The 22,411-nt window shown below is 40.9% G+C and overlaps 1 protein-coding gene across 2 annotated transcripts; it reads left to right on the top strand.

The window, feature by feature from the left end:
• The first annotated feature begins 13,683 nt into the window (after positions 1-13,683).
• Positions 13,684-21,411, top strand: hapln2 (hyaluronan and proteoglycan link protein 2). Of its 2 annotated transcripts, none has more exons than XM_083760711.1 (6): positions 13,684-13,780; positions 14,135-14,238; positions 14,426-14,785; positions 17,094-17,210; positions 17,453-17,635; positions 20,064-21,411. In XM_083760711.1, the coding sequence occupies exons 2-6, from the start codon at positions 14,145-14,147 to the stop codon at positions 20,339-20,341; spliced, it is 1,032 nt and encodes a 343-aa protein (XP_083616837.1). In that variant the 5' UTR covers positions 13,684-13,780; positions 14,135-14,144; the 3' UTR covers positions 20,342-21,411. The 2 variants fall into 2 exon arrangements, with proteins under 2 accessions (XP_083616837.1, XP_083616836.1); XM_083760710.1 differs by having other exon boundaries at positions 13,695-13,899.
• The last annotated feature ends 1,000 nt before the right edge of the window (positions 21,412-22,411 follow it).

The following is a 22,411-nucleotide window of genomic DNA, read 5'->3' as shown; positions in this document are numbered from 1 at the left end:
TCTGCAACTTGTGTGTGGATATTTGCCAAGTACAAATAGTCCTCTACATTTACGTATCCTGACAATTAGGAGCCATTAAGACAGCACCTGGAGCAGTTAGTGCTTCAGTACTGTATTTCAAGCCAAACAACTCTTCCGCAATCTTCGAACACTAAAGATAATCTGCAAGACTGTGTCGTAAAAGTTGTGACAGGAAGCTGTCATCTGCTTTTTGGTTCATGTTTGAATTTCCATTTTTGCTATAAGCAGCAAGCTACAGATCTACTGTAGCTTGCTTTGCACACACACTCCCTGGATGCCAACGATGAACCTCTGCCCCAACATTTCTAGAACACCACTAGGATGCCAACTTTTGTAAAGCACACTTTTTGACATTACTCCTCCAGATTCTGTCCAAAAATCCCACAAATCGTTACACAGTATAGTCATGTGTTCAAGACGGAACTGATTCGCCCGTTTTGAACAAAAAGCCTCAAATCATGAAAGCAGTGTGCAATTCACGTGAAATCTTTCACAGACATTCCTAATAGGCTGAGATATACAGTATATCCCACCCTTTTCACATTGGCCTGTTATAGCGCCACCAACAGGTGGATTTTTGCAAACACACATTTTTGGAACAAAATGCCTCAAATCATCCAATTGCCATCGAAGGCATAAGAAGAAATGCCACCCTTTTCACATTGGCCTATTATAGTGCCACCAGGAGGCCACAACCTGACCTGCCCTGGTGGAGACCTGTGCCCCGAGGGGCACTTTATATAGTTTACGGCTGCAGAATGGAAGTTTGTGTGTGGGGACATTATATTCAGCACTTCGGAAGTTCCGATGTACAGATAATCAGGCGGAAGCATTGAACATTGTGAGCCGACATTCACTCTTAAGAGACTAGCAAAAAAGTGTCTTGCTCAGGGACACAACAGTCCACAAACAGACTGAGACTGAGAATGTCGAACCAGTGACATTACCACTCCCAGGCGGCCTCTCTGCACTCAGCTATGGCCACCCTGTGTGTACGTGAATCATACTCAATCATGTATAAATTGATCTCTCTAGAACAGATTCTGAGCTGCGCAACTGCAGAGGGCGCTGTTTTTTTTTGTTTTGCCGATGAGTTCCCAGATGGTTTATATTGAGAAGTTGTACAAGCACAACTTCGTGCACTCAGCTTTTGTTTCCCTTTCTGTGATGCGATGGACCGATTGCGGTGAGCATGGAAAAAATATGGTCAGTGGCCAAAGACACATCGCTGTCTGCCATTTAGTTAGACACCCTCCCCAAAACCCTAACCTAACCCTAACCTCACAGGAAGCCACAGGTGATTTTAACCCGAAGCACGGATTAATTTTAACTAATAGTCGTAATGAGTAAACAACACCCTGGCCAACACTAATGCTGTTAGCACAAAGAGCTAACAAAGTAGGCCTATACCCGTGACAACAGACAACGTGGCCGTGCAGCGTGATTCACGCCCAGTTGAGTAAAGACCCGCCTGCCTCTGATTGGCCCCCCTCCTACTACTAGTAGGAAGTAGTAGGGTGCCCATGGGGCGGGGCATTCTCACATTCTAATACAGCCAGAACCCCATTCTGGCAGCCAGCTCAGTAGCGTGCCTCGTTAGTCATTAGTCTCCCAATCCACACGACGGAGGTGCGCTGAAGCAAACTTGAGCCATGAGACACCAACGAGCGTGCTAAAGCATGCAAGATGCCATGTCGAATGTTGCGAAGTTCGCTTGAGCGGACTCACCCCCATTCCGCATTGCAACCCAATAGGCACAGAATAGTAAATTATTCCTCTCTCCCCCCCCCCCCCCCCCCCCCCCCAAGGCAATGCCAACACTGAGATTCCTAGAATTATACGAGGACTCTAGTACAGTTCATCAAAAGTGCATAACTAGCCCCGAGGAGCCCCTGGGCAACAAACGTTTATTACACAAAATAAACATGAGCGAAAGGAGATTGTTTATTGTTTATTGTTTATAAGGATCCCCATTAGCTTTTGCCTTGACAAAAGCTAGTCTTCCTGGGGTCCGACACAGACAACCATTTAACATAGGCAATACTTACAATTGTTTACAAACACTAACTCAACATAAAACAGTAAAATAAAATATAAAATAAGAAAAACAAAGAAAAAAACAAAAACAAAAAAAAGAACATAGGAGAAATAAAAAACAAAGAAACATAGCAATAAAGAAAATTAAAATAAAAAATCACTTTCAACACATTATACATTTGAATTGTTCTTTTCCCAGGGTTACTGCAGTATGATTTACATAAGGTGTTCTTTTAACTTGATTTTAAAGATGAATTTTGTATTTGTATTGGTTATACACTTTGGTAGTGCATTCCAACCTATTACTGCTCTATAGATAATAGAAGATTTAAGAATATTTGTTCTTGGTTTAGGTGCCACCAAAACACCCGAACTGGCTTGTCTAGTCATATGATTATGTTCGTCTCTTACATGTGCTACCTGTTCAGAGAAATACTGTGGTTTTTTGTCCATTAATACATTTCTGAAAAACGTAAGAATACGTGAATGTAATCTATTCTCAACAGTAAGCCATGATAGATTTCTGTGCACGCACCGGTCTTCACTTATGCAGTAGTTTTTTAAGCTACTGAGTTACAATTTTTCAGTCTCACGACCTTCATTGACTGTCTTCACTTATATAGCGAAGACAGTGTGCGGGATATCCTTTCTCTCATTATTTGCACTGGTCGCCTGCTCCAACTCACCTGTCCCTGTAGTTGTGTAGATCTTTTTTCTACACAAACTAAACATAACTTACACAAATTACATTTGCATGTGTAGGCTACATGTTTATACTTCGAGTGAAGAACTTATACAATAGTCTTTGTTCCTGTTTCAATTGGAATATAACACACAAAATAATAACACATTATTTGCATAACTTTATCAGCATCATTATTATTATTTTTTTAATATTTTTTGATCCCACAATTTTGTAATCAGTTTTTTACCCCTGTGTCAATTATCTAATGTTATCCTGGGCTCTACAAACCCTCCGCCAACCTGGGGAGAGCAACGGACTTGAACTCATGCTTCCTTCATGCATGAGTGTCCAAGTTGCTCCTTTACACCTGACAGGGGGGAGTTTCCCTGGTTGGAAGTAGCGCGTGGAAGGAACACGTTATTCCAACCAGTTCCTTTCCCCTCCATCAGGCGCCCCGGCTGGCCAGGGAGAGGCAGTTTAGAGACCAGAATTACTGCATGTTTTTTGTGAGGGTACCTACCCTATAGGGGACACGGGGAGAACATGGGCACTGATGACGCGGATCATTATTAACATCATCATTTTTCATACCATTATTTAAAAAAACAATACGATTATTATCTAACTCATATTACCTAATTAACTTGAAGACTGTTGACCTATATTTCTTGTAACCCCTGCATAAAACCGTTTTTACCCCGTTCCCCATAGACGTGTCTCATCCTGTGATTCTGTGAATAATTACCTCACCTCCTCAACATACATCACTAACATAGCGTCATAGCCTACAGGGCATGTCTAAATCAACAACCATTCCAACGCAACAGTTTCACTTACCAAACCACTTACTGTACTCTATGTTAAACTCAGGTCAGGAAAAAGGGACACAGCTGCAGATTCCAGCAGGCAGTTACAACTTGGATGTGCAATTTACACATCGCATGTCTGTTAGCATTGTATTCTTACTTCAAGTTTCAAGGTTGTGCATAATCTTACATCTTAATAGTAAAACGCATTTTTGTCCGGCGTCCTTCAGACAATGCAGCAGCATAGGTAATAATAATAATAATAATAATAATATACGGTAATAACAACAACAGCTAAATAAGATTTAAAAAAAGAGAGGGTTCAAAAAAGAGGAAAAAGGTATTACTGGGAACATTGCTGGGAATGTTGATGAAAACAACTAAATACTAAATACTTCCTTAATGTAAACGAAGTCCACACCCACAACACCAGAGGGAGTGCAACAAACCATGTACAACCCAGATTCGGCACAAACAAGGGACTAAATTATTTTCGCTCCTATGCCACCAAAATGTGGAACGCCCTACCAACAGTCATTAAGACATGTGAATCCCTTGACTCCTTCAAAACCGCTCTCAAAGGGCACCTACGGATGGCTGCAATTCGAAACTGGCCTCTGTAAAATCTGAATAAATGTACTATTATATGTAGTATGACATTTGTGGAATTCATAGTTACCGACGCATGTGAATAATGACTTCCAAAGTCCAGTGATGGATGTTTTTTTGGGTACCACGGCGGCCCAGGGTGCCGGCCCGATTTCCGACGAGCCGCCCCGTGTCCGTAACAGTCGAGAAATGACAGAGTTACCATGTGGGGGTCCCCAGGGGCCGGGTCCCTGTACTGTACTGTCACACCCAAAATCATTATATATACATTTAATGTGTGTGTGTGTGTGTGTGTGTGTGTGTGTGTGTGTGTGTGTGCGTGCGTGCTTGTGAGTGTGTGTGTGTGTGTGTGTGTGTGTGTGTGTGTGTGTGTGTGTGTGTGCGTGTGAGTGTGTGTGCGTATGCGTGTTAGGCTGCACAACAGTGACACTTAATTGGTGATGGATTGATTGATTGATTGAAATATGTATTAACAGTTTGCAGAAGTACATTTCAGCACAACTAGCTCTGAGGGAATACTTAGTTTAAATTTCCTTCTGTAAATATGCTTATGCATATCCCTAAACTAAACTGCTTGTAGTGTAGACTTTGGCAGTGGTGTCATGCTCGTAGAACGCAGTACCACGCCGTGGTACCATTAATGTTTTGACGTGCACGCGCAGTGACGGAACGGAACGGTGCACCCGCGTACACGCTAGAACGCCGTTTTTATGATGAATTCCTGTTCTGTTCTTTGGCTATATAGAAGTGTCTATTTGTACGTCTCTAAATGTTTTAATGAATTGAACAAGGTGGACCCTCTTGTAAACAAGTGTAATGCTTTATTGGGTCGTCCACTCACAGTTAGTCTTTGTCAAACACAATATATTACACAGACCCACAAACAGCAAGATGTGTGTGTGTGTGTGTGTGTGTGTGTGTGTGTGTGTGTGTGTGTGTGTGCGTGCATGCGTGCATGCGTGCGTGTGTAGTGAAAAGGGGAGGGGTCAGTGAATGTGGAAATTGTGATGTAATTTGCATCACAGCAAGATGTTGCGCAATAACGGTATGTCATACAGAAGCAATATTTGTACAGTAAATAAATAAATTAGGGTAGAAGGATACATGAGTTTTCCACATTATATCGTTGCTATGGTACTAGTATCATTATCCTTTTATTTAATTTCCCTGTGTGTAACCCCCTCCGTGGGTAGATACGTCACAAGGCGTTCTTTTTGTTGTACAGACATTTATTTGGCTGCTAAATGCCGTGAGAACTGAATAAAAACATAAAAGACAATATACATTCAGTACAATATTCTCATAGAGAACAATAACAGGTCAGGTTACAATAAACAAACACAAATGTAACAAATAATACCTCATTGGCCACATCTACTTTGGGGGGAATAAACGGGGGAAATCTTCTCAGTATCAGTGTATTGATTTTAACTGATATGGGCTGGAAAACAGCAGATCTACATGTGGCAGCAGCAATGCATTTTAGCTGTTGCACGCTGAAGCTCTCTCTCAGAATGAACTGGCTCTGCCCTGCTCTGCTAATTACCAGTGATCGAAACCACCCTTGCTCAATCAGCAGATCAGGCTTCAACTGCTCAGAGGTTAAAGTGACTTTAGTCAATCAATCAACATAAATCTCACCTCAATATACATTGAAATAAAGTAGAAACACATAGAAACATGAAATTAAAATTAAACAAAAAACATTATGAACTTCTTAACTTATGTAGTTATTTATAAATGAACTTTTAATTCTGAAGGCAGATTTTAATGATGACAGCTACACTGTGATAATAATCACCTTTTTCAGCAACTTCCAGCATTATCCCTTGTGAGGATCAGTAGGCCTACTAACTATAAAAAGTGCTCCTCGGAGCACAGGCCAGGTCAGGTTATTGTGTCATCGTGGCACTATGAAGATATGAAGGTTTTTCCGTGGCCTCTAGGGAGAGTGTGCATGCAAAGCTTCACGCAGATTGGTGCAGTTATAGGTAAAAATCACACATGTGTGAACTGAGCGTGCCACAATGTATTTCAAGTAGGACCCAAATGCAAGGAACTTAGAATCTTGAAGTGGAAGTTTATTAAACAGAGGTTTGCAGTAGAGCAACAACATCAAACAAACAGAATTGGAAACTCAGTTACACGACAATAATCGAACACAACCAAACACTTAAATAAAATAGGCACAGGACACAGGTGAACTCAAACACAAATCAGTCAACACAAGGATTGGCTGGGGAAAAACAAGACACAGGTGAAACAATGAACCAAATATCAGGGAAGGTGTAGTCTCACGTTGCCAGACTGTTGCCTCTCGCAATTTACAAATGCTGCCATTATACAGTCTGGAGAAACGGAAGTTCTATCATGAGTAAAATATAAAGCGGAAGTGGTTTCGTCTTTACAGTCAGGCAAATTTATCCTAATATAAATAAAAATCATCTAGCTTTAAGTTTCTACTTAGCAGAAATGGAAATGAAAAAATAAGCTCTAAAGATATTTTAAAATATATTATTTTTGTGAACGGAAATGGCAGCTTCCTTACTCGGTGTAGTTCCAGACTCATTCGGAGATTGTGGAATAGTTGTCTGACTACGCGAGACTAGGGAAGGTGAGACAAGGCAGGAAACAACTACAATGGAAGACAGGAAACACAAAAGCATCTCGGTGAAAAAAGAAAGCCGTGGGGAGATGAATCTCAGAAATGTCTGGAAAAAAATCTTGCAAATTTCTGACTTTAAAAACTTACATAATTGCGACATTAATCTAAGAGATTTTTGAGAAAAATCTTGCAAATTTCTGACTTTATAATCTCACAGATTTGCCACGTTAAACTCTCAGAGATGTTTCTCAGAAATCTCTGAGATTAATCTCTCAAATCTCACAGATTATAAAGTCAGAAATTTGTGAGATTTTTCTCAGAAATCTCTGAGATTAATGTAGCAATTCTGTGAGTTTTTAAAGTCAGAAATATGTGACATTTTTCTCCGAAATTTCTGAGATAAAAAATCGCCCCGCCCCACCAGCGTTTTTTCATTTCCTCACCGAGATGGAGGGATGGCACTAATTAACCTTCGTAAGACCATAGCATTACTTAAAAATAAGTTTAAAGAACAACAAAAACAACACACGGAAGGCAGATCCTGACAGAGCGGTGCAACTATACATTTGTTGTTATAGTTACTGTACTCTACTGTGCTCTGTACTGTACTGTATTGTAGTGTACTGTGCTCTGTACTGTACTTTTTTGGAAAAATAAATTACAGAGTTACCGTGTGGGGGTCCCCGGAACATCTAGACCCCCAGGAACGCGCGCAGGTGGCCGGCACGGTTCTGGCAAGCCTTCACGTGTCCAAAATGGTTGAGAAATGACAGAGTTACCCTGTAGGGGTCGTTCTGGAGAATTTGGGGCAGAGGTTCGTTGTTGGCATCCAGGGAGAAGATCTGTTGTTTTTGGTGCACAACAATGATATAGGCATAAAAATGAGATACATTATAGATATAAATTAGGCTTCAGACACATCTCTCATCCCCTGTCAGATAAATGTGTGATGGACCAAGTCACCAATATGAAGTGTAGCAGCTCACGCGATGTGGCCTAAATATTTTGCAAGTCAAGCGTAAACTAGTCATGTGTTAGTTCAAATACCAAACATCGCTTTTGTCATCCTGACCTCCATCTCTGTAATAGATGCACTGTAACCTTTCCTCAAATATTACACACCACAACTTGCTACACTCTACAAATGCACCTAGCTGAAATACTGACAGATATTTTGTACAGAAGACACTGTATACAGTGTATACTGTACGGGGATAGACATACAACAATACAGGTGTACACTATAGTGTACACCTGTATTGTTGTATGTCTATCCCCGTTGTCCTTGTGCCATACTACAGTATGTCTGTACTGAGTGCCTGTATGTACTCATTGTACTGTACTGTGTACTGTGTAAATAATCAACATGTCTCAGCACCGGTGTTGCCTTACCTATAGACAAATCCCTGGATGCTGTAAGTTTATTCATTAAATTGTTTCTGATTTGAAAGTACAGTAGCTGTAAATATGGGGCCCGCATTCTCACAATGTTTAGCTAAATAATGCTCTCTGACTCCTATTCCACGTAAACTTTAGCCAAAATGGTAAAGACCAGATGACTGTGACAATATGTTTGGTCTACATCTAGGCTACATGATGAAAATCCAAGATGTATGGTATAGCAGTGATCCAAGGATTCCAAGCATTATCCTTCATGCACACACTTTAAAATCCTGCATGTTCATTTATATCTGGGAGTGTAAAAACAAATTTCTACACTACACGATTTTGTGGTACTTTACTATTCCTCCTCTCCTCTCCTCATTGTACTCCTTCGTCACGTTCATTCAAGTCAGGAATCCCAGCAGCTCAGGTACTGTACAAGTGTGCGTGCCACAGTGTTTTCTGTGAAGTGCGCAGTCCTTGTCACTCAATCAGCGCAGCAGGCTAGCTGGCTCCTGGGCCCCACAGATAAAACAATCTCCAAATCAGCGTGGGTTGATGGAACAACCCACGGGAAGGGGGGTTTGAACCTTGAACGGTTCAGAAAAGGGACAGACATGGTAACAAAGCAGGATACCACCACTGGGAGCCTGGCACCTGATCAGATGGCGATAAGCACAAGAACAGACATGCACGTTATGCAATGTTAAGATATACAATACTGTACTGACATACAGGTACGTCTCACCTACAGATGCACAGTAGTAGTAGGATAATGTGTATAATGCTGTGTATATAGTGGGCCTCATGAATGAGTATTCAGTACATGCATGCATAGCACCATGTGATCGTTATACAGTAGCCTACATCTACTGTAGAATAGAAGCTTATATCTGTACAGTGCGTCTTGTTTTTGTGAAAGTAAAATACAGGTAAGCTGTCAGAAGAAGACTGTATACTTTACATGCTGCTAATACATTCATGCACACACAGACATGCATGTTCATGCACTTTTTGTGTTATGCATCAGTGTCAGCATATAGTGGAAAAACAGCACAAAGACGCTCCAGGGTAAACAGAGGACGAGTCCCATACCTGAGATCTGTATCTGTATAAACTAGTGTGACTACTGTATCACATTGTGTATGTGTATGTACAAAATTCTACTTTTAGCTGATAACTGACTAGTTAATAATCCTCAGACTGGTCAATAATTCTAACCATGTTAGAGACTACATGGAAAAACAGCTGACATTTTATTTTATTGAATGCCGACTGCTTAAAATTCTGTGGTGGGAAAAAAGATTCAGTATATGCATTGAGGTGCAAAAACAACATAATTGTGCAATGCAATTGTACTGGATTCCAGTACAATCAGTCAGCTTGCCCGCTGACTGATGACCTGTAAATCACATGACATGTCAGACAACAATCAACCATCAGACCATGAAAATATGCAATTCACCCTCCAACAAATCTACACATTCACTCAGGAATGTGTCAGTCATTCCATTGATAGATGGATAACGTTTTTGAAGGTAGTTAAAAGTCACAAATTGTTAAAATATGAATTTATTATTACTGTAAAGCACGGGTCGGGTAGCATACCTTCTAGTTTCACTTGCACAAGACCCCAGGAAGAGTAGCTGCTGTGACTCACAGTAAGCTAATGGGGATCTAATAAATAAATAAAATCCAAATCACTGTATGTGTATGCACATTGTGAAACACTCCCATAATGCAAACGATGAAAGGCTCAGAAAGGAAAGAACAAATTCTGATGCTTCTAATAATTTTAAGATACATTTCACCATTTCGTTTTTACAGTTGATTTTGGCAATATCCTCATATTTAGGCAGATGTTGTTAGGCTACATGCATTTACTGTACTCATTCCATTTAACCTTTGTGAAGTAAAGGAATTCAAAAAAGCCAATGTTTTGAGTTCCACTACGGTTGTTTACTAGTGATCATTGTTCCATCATGCAAGGGAGTCAAGGGTCAAATTCAAGTCAATTTAGAATCTGTAAGCTAATGCGCCTAAGGTATGAAAAACACCTATACTGCCCCCATTTACCTGCATGACCAGGTAGGGGGATGCAGGCAATCTGCGGTTAGGAAAGGGGTACCCCTTAAACCTGTCATGTGTTTACCGTTTTAAAAATTCTTAGCTGGGACATCGATCTTTCACAGAACTCAAAACCTGTCAGACATACAACTTTAGGAGAACAGATATTTGTAAGAATTAATGTCAGAAAGATTTGTATTTGGTTTTTTTTAGTGTGTCCCAGGAGGTAATTAAGGCGCCATAAGGGTTATCTTTCAGGACGAAAAGCTGTCAGAAACACATACTTTCAGTGTGACTCTATGACCCCAATGGATGTCAGCTTTCGTCAACAGTCATGCACTGATGAACCTCAGTAAACTGATACTAGATCAGAGCTGCAGGCAGGACAAACCTGCTTGCTTGTCTTGTATCATCCCAATCTGTTGTAAAGAGACGTCAGTGTCCGTTCAGTGTTCTCAGCTGCAACAGATCTTAAGGTGGATTGCAGTTCGAGAATGTTTGCCAAAGAGCTGTTAATACTTTTTGATCAATGAGTTAATAAGTTAAGATGTTTAAGATGTGAAGATTTGTAGGAAAAATAAATAAATAAATAAATAAAATAGAATATCTGAAACAAACCCAGTCAATTACAATTTATTATGATGAATCAGATCTGGACAGATCTGGACATCTGTACATGTACATCAAACCTATTTTCAACTAGGTACACTGACTGCACACAGAAGGTGTAAATTGATACTGCTGGTGACTTGCATATAGGAGTAAACTGCTTAGAGTTGATCAATCTTCCCTGTAGAGGACAATAGTATCTTTTGATTCACTCACACCTTACTGAGCTTCAAACACTACCCCCTGAATGCTGTCAAACCCACCAGAGGTCGGGGACAGTTCCTAATCTTAGTAGCCTAATATAATCTCAAACTGCAAACAGCTGTGTGTGTTCAGGAGTCTTCCTGCTCTCTGCTCTAGATGAGTCTACAATGTATTTGTGATTAAATCATTTAGACCTGTTAATAATACATTACATTCTAACTTTTTCAATACATATGTTAAACAATGTTCTGCATACTTCATATAGTATAGATATTTAATTAGTCCTATTGGTATAAAACGTATAGTGTGACACATGAGCTACATGCCATGTGTCCCTCCTACTCTTACAGGAACATCCTGTGAAGTGAACATTCTGATTGGCTACCACAAGCGGAGGTAGCCCATGGAGGAGGGACTTTGAAGTTACTAATACTGCAATGTTGTGAGTGTGACCACCGTGGTGTGTTCACATTGAGATCGGCTTACGATGTGACTCCTGAATCCTAGGGCCTTCTGCCCGTGGTGCCTTGTACTGAGTGAATTCTGTTCAATAAAACTGATCATGAGTTCATAGACTGGAACCTGTTGCAGCCTCCGATTTCTTAATTCCGCTCAACCATCGCTGCTACAAGACACAAGGGTCACTTGGTGCACAAAATATACATAAATTATGAGCATGTTTATACTGTCTATAGGCCAGTGAAATCTGTCTTTTTGTTTTATATATTTAGTTTTAGTATTTTGAATTGAAAACATTTGTGAGTGTAGAAAGCCAAGGATTATCACACAAGGATAATCGATTAGTGGCCCGCATGCCAGCACGTTTTCTCTGGTCCCACCCCTTTGCAACATTACATTTGAAACATACACATTTATTTTCCTATATGTTTCTACAAGTTGTGTTTCAGTCAAAACACAACTTGCCCCGGCCCCTGCCCGGCACACCCCACTTCATGCTCCTTTTCTGACTACAACTACATGCAAAAATGCAGTTACACATGTAGACACTAGAGAGCAATGTTTCTGTTACTGTACCCATTCACTGAAAGAGGGAGGGAGGACTACAACTAAATGCCTTTTCTTTTACTTTACCGCTGACCACTCTTTGTTTGGTTCTTATATTATTGCAAAAATGCAGCTACATATGTAGACTCTGGAGATGAATGTTTCTGTAATACTGTACCCATTCACTGAAAGAGGATGACCAGATTCGCCAACCATGACTGAAAGCTACTTTGAGGAAGAAAAACGAATTCAAAAACAGGACCCACTGTAATAGTTGCCTACTTCCTTATCATGTGCCCCATTCATATTAATAAGATACTCTTGCACTCCCGCACATTGCAACATTCTTACCAAATAACGCACTGCTTTAAACAAAGCTGTCTGGTTAAGCTTGCTTTCAATTCTGAATGTATTCAGTCTTAATTAGCATGCTAGGGAGAAGATTCTTAAAGTTCCAATCAGAGCGTTTTTGAGCCAAAATGTAACAGCCCATCACTATAGTACCACCATTACCAACCCTCCCCTGCCCCCAGAAAGAAATTGTGAGGGAAAGACAGACAGATAGAAAGGTAGATGATAGAAATGGGGGGGAATACCAAAAAGTGATAAACAGCTCCCAAAAGAGAGAAAGAAGGGGCAGTTGTCATCTAAGTGTGCCATGATGAATACTAATTGCTGTGAACTTGGAGGGTCCAAGAAAGAGCTCCATTGATAATACAGCACAATGGAGAGGAGACACAGGGGAAACAGAAGAATCCCATTATTTCATTTTTTCCACATTGAACCGTGTTTGTGTGACCGCCGCCTGTTGTCACTGTGGAGGGAAGGGACACCATGAGGCTGACAATGCAGCCCTTGTCCTCCAGGGCCACAGGAGCAGAGGAAACCAGAGGCGACCCTGCATCCTCTCCTCCTGCCCTCAATGCTGTGTGGGCAATAACAGACATGGCTGAATGCACCCTATGGTTTTCCTCGGTAATACCCATCTGAGAAAGGTTACAATTACATGGGCAGGCTTGTTATCAACATGATTCAGTGACACTACATTAATGTACAATGTAGAAATCCTCTATATTAATTGAAATGTCAAATAGACCCTTATGGGTCCATTTGGTTACGCTTGTACACTCTCAGAGTTACACGTGGAGAAATTAACACAGACAATTTTACTGTGTAGCCTATACATTTAAATATAATATAGCTTGTTTAATGGAAATACCTTGCAGCAGAGTTACAAGAAAATGCATGAAACTCACACAGTAAATTGATATTTATTATATTTTTTGTTCATTTGTAATTATATTTCCTGTACTGTATTACAACTATGTCTACTGGTATTTGGCTAAGGGGAAAAAAGCCTATATACAGTATGTCCTCATTTCGTCCTGTCTTGCCGTCTTTTTTCCATGTTAGCAAGTGGAAATACAATGGAGACATGAAGAGAGAGAAAAATGGCAGACACTCATATAGTCATTGACATCTGGAGAAGAGATGACAACAATCCTGTTTACAGACTGTACACCATTGTGTTGGACATATGACCAGATAGAGGGAGAGACCGTAAAGTGGGAGAGAGAGAGGGGGTGAGAGAGAGAGAGAGAGAGAGAGAGAGAGAGAGAGAGAGAGAGAGAGAGAGAGAGAGAGAGAGAGATGAACTGGACAAGACAACTATAGGAGATGCAGAGGGTGGGCTCATGGTTAAAGAAGTTTAAGAGGGAAAAGCTGATTCAGGAACAACAGTGATCAGAGGTAATTATTTAAGAGGGGTGAATTATTTGCTACCAACCTCAAAGCATCATTCTCATGAGGAATAACCGTGGTGACCGACCATCACTAAAAGGACATTTGCATCTTCTGCACTAAAACAGGTTCTGTTGTCTCAGTGTTTTCTTTTTTATGTTAGTAAATACTTCCATGCATGTTTCACTGTTACTTGGCGTACTTGGTGATTACAAGGATGTTTAGACCATTTGAAACCAACATTTTGTTGTTATTTCTGTATGCAGTTAATCCCACTCGCCTATTGATAACATACAGTGGCTGGGAAATTGTCTATGTCATTTTCTTAACAATATATTCTTGTTACATTTTCATTAACTGCAGGGGTTGGACAATGATTCATTTCATCATGAACTTTGCTGCTATTTTTACCATTACCCTAAGTTGTTTCACCTGGGCAACTGCTATATACATCACCGAAAACGCAGGTAGATATTTATATTGTTGATCATCTTGATATTGCACGATCATGACTACAGTGTAAACATCCTTTAATGGAGACTTTATACACTGAGTTCACAAATTCCAAGACAATAACATGGTGACAACTGTAATAATTATACGACTTTTCATGCCACTAATTTGATGTGTGTTGGACACTTTCTTTGCTTGCAGCGAATAAGAAGCTTAAGTATCTAATCGAACCACCTGTTTATGCTGAGGTCATCAGTCGAAGAGGGGAAAACACTACCCTGCCATGTATGCTGAGAGCCAAGCCTTCCCACTACAAAGTAAAATGGACAAAAGTGGAACAGTGGAAGGAATTCGGAACAGAGAACATTGTCATGATCTCAAATGGTCATGCCTTCAAACCCTATGGTCGTCTTGGACCACGGGCCTCCTTGCGGAAGGCCCACACCATGGACGCTTCTCTACAGCTCAGCCATCTTGAACTGGACGATGATGGAAGATACCGCTGCGAGCTCATCAATGGTGTCGAGGATGAGAGTGTTGACATTACCTTGAGGATTGAAGGTATAGTCCGACATTTACATTACGTCTCCAAAGAGTAGCATATAGCAGAGGTAGATGAGGCCTTGGGTGGTTATTCCTGCCATCCATAGTGCGTGGCTTTTGGCATCTTTGTGATGCTACAGTGTGCCTGCACGGATCCATGGATGCAGTGCCCTGTTGGCCAGGTGTAGCTAATCATTACTGATTACACATCTGTGCCCACATCACTGTCTACACCCTCGCTAATGAGCCAACCACTATCCACTAGGGGTCAGCAGCAACAAGGGACTACAGTACAATACAAGGGACATTGGAAATTGGCTGAAGACAACTAAACCGTGGCCATCATGCTAGCAAGGTGCTAACTAGGTGTAACTTCCCATTGACAGCCCATTCATCCAAACAGAAAAGTGCTATCTGATTGTATTAAACAATGTCAAACTCACCAACATTGCAGCTGTGCGAAAAGCATGCATTTTCGTCTTTCTATCTGCAAAGTGTTTGTTTCATAAAAAGCCACTGTAGACTTGTTATGAGCTACTTCCTGTCAAGACATTCCTTGCAGGTGATTTGTTTTCTAAGTAATGGAGTTTGGAAGCACTCGTTTTTAGTAAAGAAACCTCCTGCTGACTACTGCATTATGTGCAAATTTAAACAGGTGGTAGGCAGGCCTGTTGAGTGATATCCAACGAACACTCCCAAACTCTGACACTTAAAGAAATTGACAGGAAGTAGCCATAACATGTCTACGGTGGATTTCTATGAAAGAAAAACTTTACAGGTTGAAAGAGGATAATTCAAGCTTTCCGTACAGCTGCAATGTTGGTGAGTTTGACGTTGTTTAATACAATTAGATAGGACTTTTCTGTTTGGATGAATGGGCTGTCTATGGGAAGTTGCACCGGGACTGTACCTATATGTTCCCCAGGTTCTATGTTCCCCACTTACCCCCGCAAAAAAGATGTTCCCTGCTTACCCAAAAAAGGTTCTATTATGTGGGTTCCCAGGGTTCTATGTTCCCCATGCACTCAACTAAAAAAGGTTCCCTCTAAACAAAGGTTCTATGTTCCCCACTCACCAAACAATGCAGGAAATATTATAATTAATACTTCAAATTATTAATATTAGGACGCGAACGGCCGCCTAGAGTATGTTCGCCCCTGCTGGAAAAATCCAACTGGATTCGCGCCCACCCGACTCCACGCATCACGTGCTGGCAGCCAATCAGCGTTGATGTTGTCAGAACCCCGGAAATGTTTGGCTGTGCGATTTTATTCATCCATTTGCAACTGAACTGACCGCCGGGACTCAGCAACGGTGGAAAAATACAATATACCCTACCAACCCTTTGCAAAGACATAGGAAGTCGTTTTGCTGCTCATAAATGATATATAGTAGAAAGCCCTATCGATGATGTCACTAGTATGGCGGACATCTGAACTGTCCACAGCAACCTCCTATGGTTGAGTGGGGAACATAGAGGGAACATAGAACATTGTTTGGTTGAGTGCTATAGTTGAGTGGGGAACATACTGTAGAACCTTTTAAGTGGGGAACATAGAGAACCTCTTTTTGGTTGAGCGGGGAACATAGAACCTTTTTTGGGAGGCGTGGGGAGTGGAGAACATAGAACCTGGGGAACATAGGGATGACCCGTTGCACCTAGTTAGCACCTTGCTGGCAAGATGGCCTGGTCTGAATATCGTCAATTGGGTGAAAAAAGGAGGGTCCAGTTCAAAAAGCATAAAGGCCTATTCATACTCCAGTTTTAGTATAAGGTGCCCACCGAAAACTACAACATGACGTCACGCAGCACGCTGCAGTGGTAAGCGACTCACCGCTCATCCAAACACATCTCTCTGTAAGCACTGTTTCGGTCGGCAGCTTAGCACCTAAAATGAATAGGTCTTAACAGAGTGGGATGTTAACTCAAAAGGCCTATTCATAGTCTGGATTTTCGGTGGTAAGGTGTAAAAACAGAGAGAAGGGCTGGAGCGGTGGTGGTGGTTTGCTCTTCACCGCGGCTCGTGACGTCATGTTGTAGTTCGGTGGTCACCCCACCACCGTAAAACCAGACTATGTATGAGCCTTAAGGGAATTTAAGGTCAAGAGATCAAGTAATTAATTTCATCAATTAAGTTCTGCATTTGCTGAATTTCACTGATCTGCTTATAGTATATTTGAGAAAGATGTACACCATGTTATCTCAAGATGTATTTGTGTTAGTATGGTAATTACATTTGCTATCACATAACATAATTAGAAACAAAATGTGTTAAAAAATGTAAATAGACAACTCTGACTTCAACAATGAACTCTATTCACTTAGGAGTGGTATTTCCATATCAGAGTAGAAATGGTCGCTACAAGTTCACGTTCAATGAGGCAAAGGAGACTTGTGCAGAACAAGATGGCATGCTAGCCACATTCAAGCAGCTGTACAGAGGTATGCATTTATTGTTTGTGTGTGTGTGTGTGTGTGTGTGTGTGTGTGTGTGTGTGTGTGTGTGTGTGTGTGTGTGTGTGTGTGTGTGTGTGTGTGTGTGTGTGCTTGTGTGCTTGTGTGTGTAAAAAAAGGTGTCATTTTGTGTTAACAGTATAGGAGAGTTTGTGAGAGAGCTTATTAAAACTTAAGTAATAATGACCAATAACTTGATGCTTATTTTTAATATTACAATTCCTTTGTAGCCTGGACAGAGGGTCTAGACTGGTGCAACGCTGGATGGCTAATTGATGGAACAGTCCAGTACCCTATTCTACACCCACGAGACAGCTGTGGAGGAGAGCTACTGCCTGGCATTCGCAGCTATGGACCAAAAGACAAGATTAAAGATCGCTTTGATGTGTTTTGCTTTACATCTTTAACGTCAGGTAAGCTGAGTTATTCCACAATTATTGTCTCCACCAGGCCGAAGGCATGTGGGGAGAGTATGTTTTGCACTCCGTCCGTCCGTTTGTGTGTCCGTTTGTGTGTCCGTCCGTGTGTCCGTGTGTCCGTGAACAGCTAATCTCGGCCACCGTTAACCCGGTCGATGCCATATTTTGCACACACACTCCCTGGATGCCAACCATGAACCTCTGCCCCAAACTTTCCAGAACGGCCTGTTATAGCGCCACCAGGAGGCCGCTTTGTGCAAAACAGCCACCGTTAACCCGGTCGATGCCATATTTTGCACACACACTCCCTGGATGCCAACCATGAACCTCTGCCCCAAACTTTCCAGAACGGCCTGTTATAGCGCCACCAGGAGGCCGCTTTGTGCAAAACAAGTTTTTGCACAGTACACCTACAGATTTTGTCCAAACATCACGCAAATTGGTACACAGTCTCTCTAGAGCCATTCAACGAAACGGGTCTTTCAGATTTATCAGACTCCATCCTGATTGGTTAAGATTGGCTTCCAAAGTTCACAGGAGTGCTCAGTTTCAAACAAAATGCTGCAAATCATGAACACATCGCGTGATTTCCGTGAAATTGTGCACCCACATTCCCACTAGGCCGAGGACGAAATGCCACATGAACAATTTCAACTCAGCCTCAAGGTGGCGCTATAACTGGCCGAAAAGTGTTTTTACCTCTAACTGCACGGATCTGTGGATAACCTGGTGGAGACCTGTGCCCGGAAGGGCACTTTTTCTAGTTCTAAATGCTGCCTGATCACATGACTTTAACGTAGTGTCTGTTTACACCCGGCCCCGGCCTCGCCTGCTGGCATCAACAACGCGAACCATGCCAACTCAGTAAAAGCAATGGCATTCAAAATAAGACTCCATGAGGCCGACCAAGTGAGTGCCTGTCGGAGTTGTACACCGTGAAAACCTATTTTTACTTGACAATGAAAGTAAGTGAGACTAGCAGTATAGGGTTAGTTTCATGAATTGTGTTGAGTCGATATGGTCCAGATCTAGAAATGTTGACGTATTTTTGTTTCAGAAACATTGTCATTCAACATATCTGTGGTTTTCAGAAATGAAAATAGCATAATTGGCTGAAGGACACCAGAGTGCTTGTCTCTGACATGCTACTGTACCTGAGTGTACTGTAAATAGCCACATTGGCTATTCCAACACTCATCTTTATGGCACGCCATGTTATACATAATCACTTGTGTTTTCTCTTGTATACTTATACACAATATACATATATCTTTGTCCGTCTGAAGTATGTTCATTTGGTCTATCTATGGATTTGATACAGAATGATAATTTGTCTAACACAATTACCTTTGCCACCAGGATGTGGGATGGGGACACTAACATCTGCTGTTGAGACATGCTGAAAACAATTGAATCTGTGAGAAACGGAGGAAGATGTGGCTCAAAGTGACATGTTGCTTTGCAGTCAGACATTTTTAATTAGTTAAATCTTGACCGGTGTACCATCTCTACCACCACACATGTAGAACAGTTGATTGGACTCAGGCAAAGATACATAACAAAATGAAATTATACACCATCATACATAATTAATTACATGAAGAGCAAAGTATCACATAACACTTACAATAGTAGATGACACTGATCACCCCCTCAATCGTCACTTCACAATAATGCCACCTGGACGGAGATACTGTATAAAACATTCTCTTTAGGAGTTCTGTCCACTCCGACATTGCAGCATTAAACAAACTGCCTCGCTGGCATGTTTTGTGTTAGGAAGTAATTAATCGTCTTTATTGTAGTTGTACCGTATGCTGTTCCTATGTGTTCCATGTTTAACAGTCGGTGAAACCAAATATCCCCCTGGGACAATAAAGTCTAATATAGCCTAATGGTTGCTGCCTGCACCCAGTACACTGTACTGGCTGCAGCATGGTACCTCCTAACCTGACATAATCCAACCCCACACCTCAAGGATAACATGTCATTTTTCCGACCTCCCGAGCGATTACTAACACTATCCCAAACCCTAACCCTAGCCTCAGTCTTAACCGGCCACATAGGTCGGACTAATGAGATGACGAACTTGCACTCATAGGCCACAAAAGTGTTTACAAAATACCCACATTTTTAAATGTAATTCTAATCTAAATAACAAAATACGGTAATAAGATTATTTGTATCCTATAGCACTTTTCAAAACAAAGTGTTTTACAGAGAGCTGGAAAAAACTAGTAGTTGCCTCTGTGTTGTGCTGTTAAATTCAGTAAATAGCTGCCACTATCTATATTAGAATAAAACATAAATTTACATTTTACACTGTTTCAACCAGTGACTGCAAACAACAAAAGACTTGAGTGCAGTGTCTGTAAACAGTTATTTGGTCAAGTGTGTTTCATGCATTTCCCTCCTTCCACAGGGTCTGTGTTCTACATTGGAGGGCCATTTTCATTTAGGGAAGCAGTGCAGGCGTGTAAACGTAAAGGTGCTGACTTGGCTTTAGTTGGTCAGCTTTACTCTGCCTGGTATTTTCACAAATACGACCAATGTGATGGCGGATGGCTGAAAGACGGCAGCGCTCGATATCCCATCGCCACCCCTAGGGAACGTTGTGGAGGCCTGCCTGAGTCGGGGGTACGCTCATTTGGATTCCCCGACAAGACACGACGGCTGTATGGGGCCTATTGTTATAGGTAGCTTATAGCACATGCACACTCTTACAAAGGCAGTCACATCCATTGGTCTACTGTAGTTTTAAACATTACAAATTGACCTATGCATGACCATATTGATAACACATTTTGTTTCAATAAGTGTTGTTATTAATATTATGTTGGGTTGAAGACCTGCTGCACCAGTTGTCAGTAACGAAACAAATGGATGTGTTGAAAGTTACATATTTTTTAAGAATGTATAGCATAGTATTAGACAAATTAACTTCAGCATTCCAAAGGTGGAGAATTTCTCTGTGGATTTTAAATTTCGGGGAAACTCAAGGTAAACTTTCATTCTTGGGCCTAGTGTTTTCAAGTTTCAGCAGAACGTTTCTTTGCATTTTTATGCTGACAATACACAATTGGTATCTTTATTTGAATCCAAATGATGTTAGCCAACTGTCTATTACATAATTCTTAAATGCTTTGAATCGCCCAAATATATTTTTTATCATTGGTCGTGATCCCATTGCACAAGCAGTTCAACAATCCCATGGCTCCTTATTATGTAATTTAATTTGTATTCCTGTTTGCATTTTAATCAGCTACAAACCTGGTTGGTACAGTCATGCTTCTTTCATCTCAGGAAAGATCTGCCCCATCATGTCATTCCAAGACAAGATATTTGAATTATTGTAATGCACTTTTTGCTTGTGACACAGTCATCATTAAATCGACTATATAACTTGACAAAGAAAATCTGCTGCCAAGACACCTACAACGTCCTAGCCTCTTTACACACTCACACGTCTTAGAAACACTTTAAAAAATAGTTGTAATTACTTACAAGGGCTTGCATGACAGAGCTCCAATATGGTTGAACTATTAAAACCTTAAAATACTTCAAGGTGTATTTGAGACCAAGCTGCTGTCCCTCCGACTAAAATCAAAAGCTCAAATCAAAAGCGGACTGAGTATTTGCAGTTATGGCTACAAAGCCACAGTATGGGAACCGTTTACAATGTGATGTAATTAAAATTGGACATAAAACATAAGTGTATAGCATTTCTTTTTCATCTTTCAACTGTCATTGTATTGTTTTATTATTGTCCTGTTCAGCACTTTATAAATTCTTGTTTTTGAAAAGTGCTATATAAATAAAGTTCAATATTATTTATTATTTTAATAAATGTATTTTTTTTTAAATACTGTCATTTCTTAACTCAAACTGAGCTTTTTGCAAGTTTCTACAGTATGTAAATCTATTGCCTTCAAACTTGCAAGTGTGAAAGGTAGACCATGCTACCATCCCAATCAACCCTGCTTTAAAACAGGGTTTAAAGCAGAAATACTTTTTGCGACAGTAGGTCGCATTTACTATGAAAACTTGGATTTCCGCGTGTCACGTAACACATCCATATGGTCACGGCTCCAGAGAATGTCTGTCTCTGTGCTGCTTCAAGCTCGCAGCTCCCAAGTTGTAAAGGTATAACGGTGTCATTGATTGATTGATTGAAATATTTATTAACAATTAATTGCAGAATTACAGTACAATTCAAGCACAAACTCAATACAAAGACTGTTAACTATGAGTGGACGACCCAATTAAGCATTACACTTGTTTACAACAGGGTCCACATTGTTCAATTCATCAAAATATTTAGAGACATACAAATAGACACTTCTATGTAGCTAAAGAACAGAACAGGAAATTAATCAAATAGGAAGCAAAAAGGGAAAAGATACATATACAGTGAGGGGAAATGCGGTGGGGGGGATTCAGATTTTACAGAGGCCAGTTTCAAATTGCAGCCATCCGTAGGTGCCCTTTGAGAGCGGTTTTGAAGGAGTCAAGGGATTCATATGTCTTAATGACTGTTGGTAGGGCGTTCCACATTTTGGTGGCATAGGAGCGAAAATAATTTAGACCCTTGTTTGTGCCGAATCAGGGTTGTACATGGTTTGTTGCACTCCCTCTGGTTTTGTGGGTGTGGACTTCGTTTACATTAAGGAAGTATTTAGACAGGTACATGGGTATCTTGGTGGTGTATCGAATCTTGTGGACCAGACCCATTGCAAGATGCTGTACTCTGTCGTCGACCCTAAGCCATCC

The sequence above is a fragment of the Protomyctophum parallelum genome (genome assembly GCF_964188405.1).
Source record: "Protomyctophum parallelum genome assembly, chromosome: 3".
In the NCBI taxonomy this organism is placed as follows: Eukaryota; Metazoa; Chordata; class Actinopteri; order Myctophiformes; family Myctophidae; genus Protomyctophum; species Protomyctophum parallelum.
Note: the sequence above shows the minus strand (reverse complement) of the source record. Positions and strands in the feature narration are given on the sequence as shown.

What these genes read in the sequence shown, in the direction of transcription:
- hapln2 (XM_083760711.1), top strand. Translation starts at nt 14,145, where the DNA reads ATGATTCATTTCATCATGAACTTTGCTGCTATTTTTACCATTACCCTA. An exon ending in ATACATCACCGAAAACGCAG is followed by an intron (nt 14,239 to 14,425) that starts GTAGATATTTAT and finishes CTTTGCTTGCAG; the next exon opens with CGAATAAGAAGCTTAAGTAT. An exon ending in CATTACCTTGAGGATTGAAG is followed by an intron (nt 14,786 to 17,093) that starts GTATAGTCCGAC and finishes CTATTCACTTAG; the next exon opens with GAGTGGTATTTCCATATCAG.